This window comes from Balaenoptera ricei, chromosome 11, assembly GCF_028023285.1.
Source record: "Balaenoptera ricei isolate mBalRic1 chromosome 11, mBalRic1.hap2, whole genome shotgun sequence".
NCBI lineage: Eukaryota > Metazoa > Chordata > Mammalia > Artiodactyla > Balaenopteridae > Balaenoptera > Balaenoptera ricei.
The window spans coordinates 70,038,309-70,047,869 of record NC_082649.1 but is presented as its reverse complement, the minus strand read 5'-3'; the positions used below and the strand labels follow the sequence as shown (position 1 = coordinate 70,047,869).

The following is a 9,561-nucleotide window of genomic DNA, read 5'->3' as shown; positions in this document are numbered from 1 at the left end:
CTAGTCTCAGCCTTGGTCAGCTGAGACTTCTGCTGTAGTTGGGCTCTTCCTCCCTTCCTCCCTTCCTTCCAAGCAATGGGAAGCCATGAGAGGGTTGAAAGCAGAAAAGTAATAGGATCTGGTTCACAATAAAAAGAAAAAACAAGTCACTGCTCTGTGGAGAATTAATTAGCAAAGGTTTGGGGGAAGAAGGGCATCCACCTAGGAATCTATAGTAATAGCAGGTAAGAGGTGATGGTGGTGTGAGAGGGCCAGCAGCAGAAGTGGGGAGGCAGAGCTATGGTTGGGTTGTGTTTGGAGGTGACGCCAACAGATCTTGCTGATCTGTTGATTGCGGGATGAGATGAATGTGGCACCATAGACAGTGGTGATATTTACCAAGATGAGAAAGACCAGGTGAGGAAAGCAGGATGAGAAGGATCAACAGTTTAGTTTGCAGTGTCTAGTAGATGTAGGGAAGTTGAGTAGGCAATGAGCTCACTGCTATATGTTTTATAACAAATATGAAGCCATGTGATTCTGGGGTGCAGAATTACACCTCCCACCTCACACTCCAGTGGGCTCAAGTGCTCTCCTGTCTTCTCCCCTGATGGACTCAAGGCCACAATTAGATGGGTGAGGGGCAGCCACTGTAGAAGCTCTTAGCTCTGTTCGTAGCTCTGAACCATGCAAAGACACTAGGTGGGGCCCTCCCCATCTCTGCCTGTTCCTGTCCTCTGAAGACCCCCTTGTCATCATGAGGCCCTGGTACCCTCTCAGAGTCACAGCCCCAGGGGTCACTGAGGTGTGCATTTCTCACTCCTTTCAAAACACTGAGGTGAGCAGTATGACTGAGGGGTGGGGAGGAACTGAGAGAACAGCAGGTAGGGTTCAAAACATCAAAGGGATGCGGATCCTACTAACCACTTTGCGGACCCCACCAGGAAGCCCACCACAAGCCACTGAGGATACCTCACCTCCAGATCCCGCAACTAGCACACAGGCACCCCCAATCTACCCAAAAAACTACTGGAATAAGAAAATTTAGCAAGCAGGCAAGATACCTATGGTATTGTGTGCAAATATCTGAATATACTAAAAACCATTGAATTGTGCACTTTAAGGGGGTGAATTGTCTGGCATGTGAATTATATTCCAACAGAGCTGTTTATAAATAAAAATCAAAAGCACCCCCGAAACTGAAAGATTCAAGGGCAATATACAAAAATCAGCTGTATGAGCAGTTGGGGAATTCTTGATATAGAAGTGCAAAGTTGAAGGATTTACATTATCTGATTTCAAGACTTACTGTCTTGAAAAACTATAAAGTTACAGTAATCAGGACAGGTGGTGTTAGAGTAAAAAGAGACAAACAGATCAATGATACAGAATAGAGAAGCCAGAAATAGACTCGCATTTACACAGTCTATTGATTTTTTTTAATGTACCAAGATAATTCAATGCAGAAAGGAAATACATTTTTCAATGGAAAAAAAAAATCTTGGGCTTCCCTGGTGGCGCAGTGGTTGAGAGTCTGCCTGCCAATGCAGGGGACACGGGTTCGAGCCCTGGTCTGGGAGGATCCCACATGCCGCGGAGCGACTGGGCCCGTGAGCCACAATTACTGAGCCTGCGCGTCTGGAGCCTGTGCTCCGCAACAAGAGAGGCCGCGATAGTAAGAGGCCCGCGCAACGCGATGAAGTATGGCCCCCACTTGCCGCAACTGGAGAAAGCCCTCACACAGAAACGAAGACCCAACACAGCCATAAATAAATAAATAAATAAATAAAATATTTAAAAAAAAACTTAAAAAAAAAAAATCTTGACCCCTAACATCATAGCCAAAAAAAAAAAAAAAAAAAAAAAAATTAATTCAAGATGTATCACAGACCTAAACAAAAACTAAAGCTAAACCTATATAAAGCTTCTAGAAGAAAACCCATGAGAATTATTTTGTGACCCTGGAGTTGACAAAGATTTCCTAAGACAGAGAAAGCACTAAGTATAAAATATTGATAGACTGGACTTCATCCAAATTAAAACCATCTGTTCATCAAAAGACAGCATTTTAAAAAGTCACAGGCCGGGGAAAAGAATATTTACAATACATGTATCTGACAAAGGGCTCATATCGAGTATCAGAACTTCTAGAACTCAGTAATAAAGACAATCCAATAAAAGTGGACAAAAGGCTTAAACCAATACTTCATAAAAGAAGATATACGAATGGCCACTAAACACATGCTCCTCATAATTGGATCCATGAGCACTTGAGGAGTGAAGGGAGAAATTAAAGTCCCTGCACTCTAAGGGCACAGGAAATATCCCACATATGGAGCCTGGGTAAATGAGCCTGGGCTGGGTCCCAGGATGGAGGCAGACTCAGACAGGAAAGAGGCCAGAGACTGGGGTGTTGGTGAATGTGGTGACCCTAGGGGCAGGGAGGGTGCTGGGGCTTTGAATGCCACCAGGACCTGCTCAGACTCAATCCAGTGGGCAGGGAGGAGCTGCCCGAGGGGCTGAGGAGCAGAGGGGTGACACCATCCAAGCGAAGGTTTTGAGGGTGTGCTGGGCAAGGGGCCTGGGGTGAGCATGATGCGGGTGAGCCTCCTTCTCCAACCCCATTCTTCTCCACCATTCTTCTCCCCCTCTACCAGAGTTTCACCCCAGAGGCTCTCAGTAGACCCCTTCAGGGAAGAGTGGGAAGGAGAGAAGAAAGGAGGGGTCAGTGAGGGTGTCAATAGGATCAGCCCTCTGAATATGCTCCCAGCCCCAGAGCCTGCTGGGGAAGGAAAGCAGTACTGCTCGTCCTGGGGGCCTCACAGAGTTCCCTGGTATTGTATGAATGGGTCAGCAATTCAACTCTTCTCTCCTAAGGTAATGGTTGGTAGCAGTTTGGTCTATATACCTTTCTCCCTCTTTATCTGCATTTATAGCGTACGTGTATGATTATATATCTTGACGGTTTTTTACCATCCCATCCAATGATGGTTTTATATCCCATCCAATGGGATCATAATGATGTTCAGCTTTTTCACTTACAAATACATCTTGGGTATACTTTCTCATCAGTACACATAGATCAAATTCATTATTTTTCAACAGTTATGTTGTATTATATAGTTTGAATGGACTATAAACCATTAAAGCAACGCCCTACTTTACCCATTGGGGATATCACCAATGACTATCTTTATACACCTTTACATCAATGGGCCTCTATTTCTGGTGTCTTGCTTTTGTAGCTAGGGCTTTTGCCATTTCCAGCAGAAAAGAATGGACAGCACTTCTGTCTTTTCTTTGGAGGGGGCTTAACTATTGGGAGCCATCCTGGTGCTTGAGTCATAAATGCCCTTATGACATCACAGGTCTCCCTCCCCACTCTTTCTCTCCATGCCATGACTAGAGGAACACAGACCTGAGGGGATTTGAACCATCTACACCCAATCCATGTGGGACCAATGGTGAGTAAGAGAGAGACTGACACACTAGGCTTTTTTAGGGATGTCCCCATAAATCTCTCGGGGTGAGGGGATCTCCCTGACATCTGAATACTCTGGGAAGCCCTGTACGCTGGGGATGTGTGGGTCACTTAATGGAGAGGGAGGGAGAGCAGCCTCCCTCTTGCCTTTCCCCTAACTGCTGATTGCAGGAGAAGGACCAGCCCAAAACAATTAATGAACACACTAAAAATGAGCCTCAGCAGAATGAGGAGCTGATCTTGAAATCTTTACCACCAGCACCATCACCGAACTTAGAGAAGGCAGAGGTAGGAGGAGCCTGGACTTGGATGTCTCTGGTTTTTGTGTCCTAATGCTTGTGGCTAGTGTCTTTTGTATGTTCTAGTGCTAAGAACAGGAATAAACTCATTCTTGTCTGTCCTCTTTCCCCATTTTTTTCTAGGCTAAACAAGAGAATATAGCTGCAACAAAGGGAGTAGATGATGCTAATAAGAGACCCAGAGCAGTATGATCCCCCCACCCAGATGACACGGGGCTGGGGGTGGGAATGTGGGAGTCGTGTTTGTGGAATGGAATGGCCAACATATGGGAAGCTGGGCTTAATCAATGGTGTGTGTGTGTGTTTGAGCGTGTGCATGTATGTTTGCTTGCTAATTAAGATTTAAAGTTTGAAAGTCAAGAGGAGTGAAGATGGGGAAAAGATAAGAGAGGTAGAATTTTATGGGATGTGGGAACTTTTAACACTATGATATCACAGAGGAAGAGAGCAGGTTGTGGATTGGAGCTGCATTCAGGGATGAAAGGGCAGGATTAGCAGAGGAAGCCACTTCTCCAGTAGGTGGGCGGGGTCTGAAGGGAAGGATCGTGGATCCTGGTCAGGTGGACAGGCTCAGGTGGACTATGATAACCCTTTGATCATGGTATTCTTGCTCTAGGCTGGCCAACTTGACCCATGTAAAACTGCGTAGCCAGGACAGATATACTACCATTCTACAGATGGGAGCACTGAGATTCAGAGGTCAATGTGATGTATCCATGTCCATTAACCAGAGGGGGGCAGAGAAAGGACACCTACCTGGTCTTCTGGTTCTAGCCAGTGCCTTGCCCAGTGCTCCTGAGGTTCAGAAGAAGGGGTGATTGTTGATAGGGCATCAGGGTCCCTTCCTGGCACACCCTGGGGCTGAAGTGGGTGGGGAATATCCTCCAAATGTCTCGTCTTTTTTCTTCTTAGATCCCAAGAACCCAAAATAGGCCTCCCATCAGTAATCCAGAAGTAGTGAAGATCCAGGCCTGGTGGCGGGGCACCCTGGTGCGTAGCACACTGCTGTATGTGGCTTTCAGGGTGTGGATCATTCAGGGCTGGTGGAGGCATAAGCTGGTGAAGCTGCTTGAGAATAGGCGGCGGACAGCTCTGGAGAACTTTACACGGAAGGAGTGGGCGGCAGTCAGGCTGCAGTCCTGGGTCCGCATGTGGCGCATCCGTTGGCGCTGCTGCCGTTTGCTCAACGCTGCCCGCATCATCCAGGCCTACTGGAGATGCCAATCCTGCGCTTCCCAGGGTTTCACCAAGGGCCACTACAGAGTCACGGCCAACCAGCTGCATCTCGAACTCGAGGTCTTGCTGGGCTCAGGGCCTTGCATTGTGACAGAGTGTATTCCCCTTCCAATAAAGCAGTGAAGTGGTCTTTCCCCAGCCTCTCTCTGCTTGATAAGCTCCAGGAGGTCAGGGCCAATGATGGCAAATAGTTAGCATCTCATATGCTAGCTCTGAGGAATTGGCAGTGGTTGTCTGAGGAGGAGAATTTTGAGCCACTGTTCAGACTGAGCAGAGACTGTGATTGATTAGCAATGTCTGACATAGGTAGGAAAGTTGAGGGTACAGATCTGCCATGTTGCCAACTCAGGGAGCATCACTCATGTTCAGTCTATGGAAATGGTGCCTCTCCCCAAGGCTGTGTATAATGGAAGCCTGGGGCAGGGGTGGGGTTGTTGCGCACAGCAGCACTTTTGCCAGGAATTCACTCACCAGGTCTAGTTGCTCTGGGCGTGATCTCCCACCCCCATGGCTGAGAGGGGCACACCCACCCCAAGCTCTTGATCCTGGCTCCTGTTGGTTCGTAAACTGGCCCCTGTACATGGAGGGCAAGAAAAGACCGAAGAAAGAGGCAGACTACACCAGATTAGTAGGTGGCAGGTTTAGTAAGCAAGGGGACTTATTTACAAGACTTGTCTTGGGCGGCCACAGACAAGTAGATCTCCGTACTTGCTTGCCAGGCTCTTGAAAGTTTATATAGAGGCCTTAATGAGGTTCAGCCACATATACCATCCAGATGTTCTCGAGAACACATTACTCTCTCAAGGCTGCATCCCTGAAAATGCCTCCCACTGTGGGAATGGCAGGCAGAACATACATTCCAAGGACAGGGGAGGGGGTGAGGGGCATCTAATTGTCTGGGTCTAGCTTGTGAGTCCAGCTGGCGGTCACATCCCTCAGTGACCTCCAACAGCTCCCTGCTGTATCTTCATACTTGACCTCCAAATCAGAGTCTGAGCTCCAAACTGAAAATGGTTAGACTGCATAGCCCCTGTCCTCACTCCTACCTCAAACTCTGTCCCTCATGAATGCAGGCTAGGACTCATTCCCCTCCAGACCTGGTTGGTGTGGGAGGTTCCACAGGTGTGGAGGTGGGGAAAGAAGGCAACCTGCTTCTAGCCAAACCTTCTGGTGAGTGTCATCCCCTAGGCTATCACAGACCTAGAGCTGAGAAGCCATCAGTTGTGTCTCCCTCTCCCTCTCCCCAGTCTCTGCAAGAATTGATCCAGGTGGAGCTGAGACCTCTGACAGTCCCTTCTTGTGAAAAGCTTCCACCTGGGGTGAGACTGGCGCCTAAGTGATGATAAAGGGCCAATTAAGAGGTCAAGGTTAGGCTGTCCTTCTGCCCATCTGGGCACTGCTGTTCCATGGTTTCCTGCAGAGAGAGGGGTCTGAGGTCTTGGGTTATTCCCCATCAAAGCTGCAAACTCAGAAGCCCTATGTCCAGCCCAGCTCCATCTCCTCTGCCCTGGCAAGTTGGTCCCTCAGCTCACATTGCCCAGAGATCTCATGCTCCAGCTCTCTGTCTTGCACTAGGGCTTGAGCTCTGTCTTTCTTGCTTTGTCCTTCTGTGTCCTGCCCTGTCTCACTCAGGTCCTAGTCTCTCGCTCTTGCTCTGAAGGACTTCTGTCTCCTCTCTCCTTGCTTCTCTCTCTTGTGTTCAGTGTCTCAGAGTAAAGAGCAAGGACTTTGGAGCCAGACCAAGCTAGGTCACACCAACCCTGGCTTCCCCACTCACTGCTGTGTGGCTGCAGACATGTCATTTTCCCTCTCTGAGCCCCAGTTTCCTGAGCTGTGAAGTGGGGCTAATGATCCTTATCTTTCAGTGTCAATGTCAAGTAGCATAAAAATTCAGCCTCAGCAACAAAACAAGGAAAGAGGGGTCACACCCACAAACCTTAAAAATTGGCAGTCAGGGTGGGAGGGGAATAATGTTTAGCCCAATTAAGAAGACCAAAAGTTAATGTTCCCTACCATCAAAATCAATTGCAAATGTTTATCTGTTAATGCTTGTCTGTAATGAAAATTTACAAATGTCATCTCTGAAAATGTCTTTTCATTCACATAGGTATGAAGTGAAATATCTGGCACCGCCAAATACTGATATAAATTCCTGAGCATAGGATTATAATCGAGACTAGTCATCACTGGAAGATATTTGTAGACTTCTATGAGATTCTTTTCTTGATATTTGCCTTTAAGCATGTCATTACATTGCAGATTAATTACTTCCAACTGAAGTTCAGGTGGTTGTTCCTCAATTGCTTAGATAAAAAAGTTTAGAAATACGGAAACTCCTCTTGTACTTACATGGACGTCTGAAAAGTGCTTGCTGCTGGAACTCTAGTTTGAACTCAGAGAATATATCCACTGAAAATTTGTATGAGAATGGTTATCTTGCTTCTTGTTTTAACTTTTGACAGCTCAGGAAGTGCATAAAGCAGCTTGACATTACTTATGATTTAAAATTATTTGTCAAGGGGCTTCCTTGGTGGTGCAGTGGTTAGGAATCCACCTGCCAATGCAGGGGAAACGGGTTCGAGCCCTGGTCTGGAAAGATCCCACATGCCGTGGAGCAGCTCAGCCCGTGAGCCACAACTATTGAGCCCGTGTGCCACAACTGCTGAAGCCTGCGCACCTACAGCCCGTGCTCCACAACAAGAGAAGCCACCGCAGTAAGAAGCCCGTGCACCGCAACAAAGAGTAGCCCCCTGCTCGCCGCAACTAGAGAAAGCCTGAGCACAGCAACGAAGACCCAATGCAGCCAAAAATAAATAAATTTTAAAATTTTTTTAATAAAATAAAATAAAATAAAAATAATCTTAAAAAAATAAATAAAATTATTTGCCAAAATGACTTTACTTCAGTATAAGTTTCACATAAAACATTGCTTTGCTCATTAATTTCAGGTTTAATTCATTAAAAAACATGAAGACTGCAGCAAAAGCTCATTTCCAATGCCATTCAAGATTTTTTTTTTTTTAATTTTATTTATTTTTGGCTGCGTTAGGTCTTTGTTGCTGCACGTGGGTTTTCTCTAGTTGCGGCGAGCAGGGGGCTACTCTTTGTTGCAGTGCACGGGCTTCTCACTGCGGTGGCTTCTCTTGTTGCAGAGCATGGACTCTAGGCATGCAGGCTTCAGCAGTTGTGGCACGCGGGCTCAGTAGTTGTGGTGCACGGGCTGAGCTGCTCCACGGCATGTGGGATCTTCCCAGACCAGGGCTTGAACCCGTTTCCCCTGCATTGGCAGGCGGATTCCTAACCACTGCGCCACCAGGGAAGTCCCTGCCATTCAGTGTTTGATAATAGTAGTTTAAGGCAGTTTTTCTTGCTCAGAAAAATTTCAATCTTGACCCTGAGCTTAAAAGTCCTCAATAAAACTTTATCACTGCTAAGCCATAGAACTGCTGTGCGGTTGATAAGTCAGAATATTCAGCTTCTATTTCTGACCAAAATTCATGGAACCAATGATGGTTGTCAATAGTGGCAAGTGAAATTTATCATTGACATTCTGGTTCAGTAACACGATAGATTCAAATATTTTCCACAGAGTACCAGTGATGAATAATAAAATGAATAAACACAGGCTTTAAGCACTTTATATTTTCATAAACGTTGTAAATTTGTTCAACAAAGCCTTTTTTCCCCCTGCTCCACACATATTTTCACCACTATCATTTTTATCACATCTTAGCAGATTCCACTTCAGGTTGTACTGAATTAGTGTTTTCTCAACTTTAACAAATACTCTCAACTGTATTTGTTTCATGCAGACTATTCATAGAACTCAATTCTTCAGTCTTCAAACTTGGCATTTACCCCTTCAATGAACAACAGCTGAACTGTACTGGTACCATCTGTCAACTCATTAAGAGCCAAGGAAATCCACTTGAAGTCATTTGCCCTGTCTTTAATTGACTTTTGATTTTGTTCCCAATGTCTTCAACTCTTGGAGCAGCTATTCTCATTGAAAGGCTAACAGTTAAATTTATTTTCTCCGGACACATTTTTTTCAGCTGCTGCAATTAAACTTGATTTAATTAATTCATCATTAGTAAACATCTTTTCTTGCTTGGCTAACAAATGAGCAAGTTGGAAACGTACTTTGCTTGCAGCCTCATTTTCATTTTTTTTATTTTTGTGGAGAAATTCTGCTGTGATGAGATACTCCATTTAAACCTTTTTAAATTTAAATGTCCCCTGCATTGGCAGGCGGATTCTTAACCACTGCGCCACCAGGGAAGTCCCAATATTATATTCTTTTAGCACAGCTATATAGCGTCATCGCATAATGAGCACAATGCTTTGCCATTTTCTTAAAAGTGCGATACTTAAAGTCCACTTTTCTCCTTTTTCCATTGTTTTGACATTATGGATATGTACTGGTAATAAAAAATAAGTCACAGCACAGCAATATGTGTGGTACTCAAAACACTATTCAGTTATAACTGTACCACTGCAATTTGTTGTGTGCTGAGCAGCAGTGGGAAGTGATGAGTGCCACATATAGTCTGTCACAACTATTCA

The 9,561-nt window shown here is 45.6% G+C and overlaps 1 protein-coding gene across 1 annotated transcript; it reads left to right on the top strand.

Moving 5' to 3' along the window:
* The first annotated feature begins 2,574 nt into the window (after window positions 1-2,574).
* Window positions 2,575-5,118, top strand: LOC132375335 (IQ domain-containing protein F1-like). Its single transcript, XM_059940598.1, has 4 exons — window positions 2,575-2,580; window positions 3,632-3,748; window positions 3,883-3,945; window positions 4,672-5,118. Exons 1-4 carry the CDS (start codon window positions 2,575-2,577, stop codon window positions 5,116-5,118), a joined length of 633 nt encoding a protein of 210 aa, XP_059796581.1.
* The last annotated feature ends 4,443 nt before the right edge of the window (window positions 5,119-9,561 follow it).

What these genes read in the sequence shown, in the direction of transcription:
- LOC132375335 (XM_059940598.1), top strand. An exon ending in CGAACTTAGAGAAGGCAGAG is followed by an intron (nt 3,749 to 3,882) that starts GTAGGAGGAGCC and finishes ATTTTTTTCTAG; the next exon opens with GCTAAACAAGAGAATATAGC. An exon ending in CTAATAAGAGACCCAGAGCA is followed by an intron (nt 3,946 to 4,671) that starts GTATGATCCCCC and finishes TTTTCTTCTTAG; the next exon opens with ATCCCAAGAACCCAAAATAG.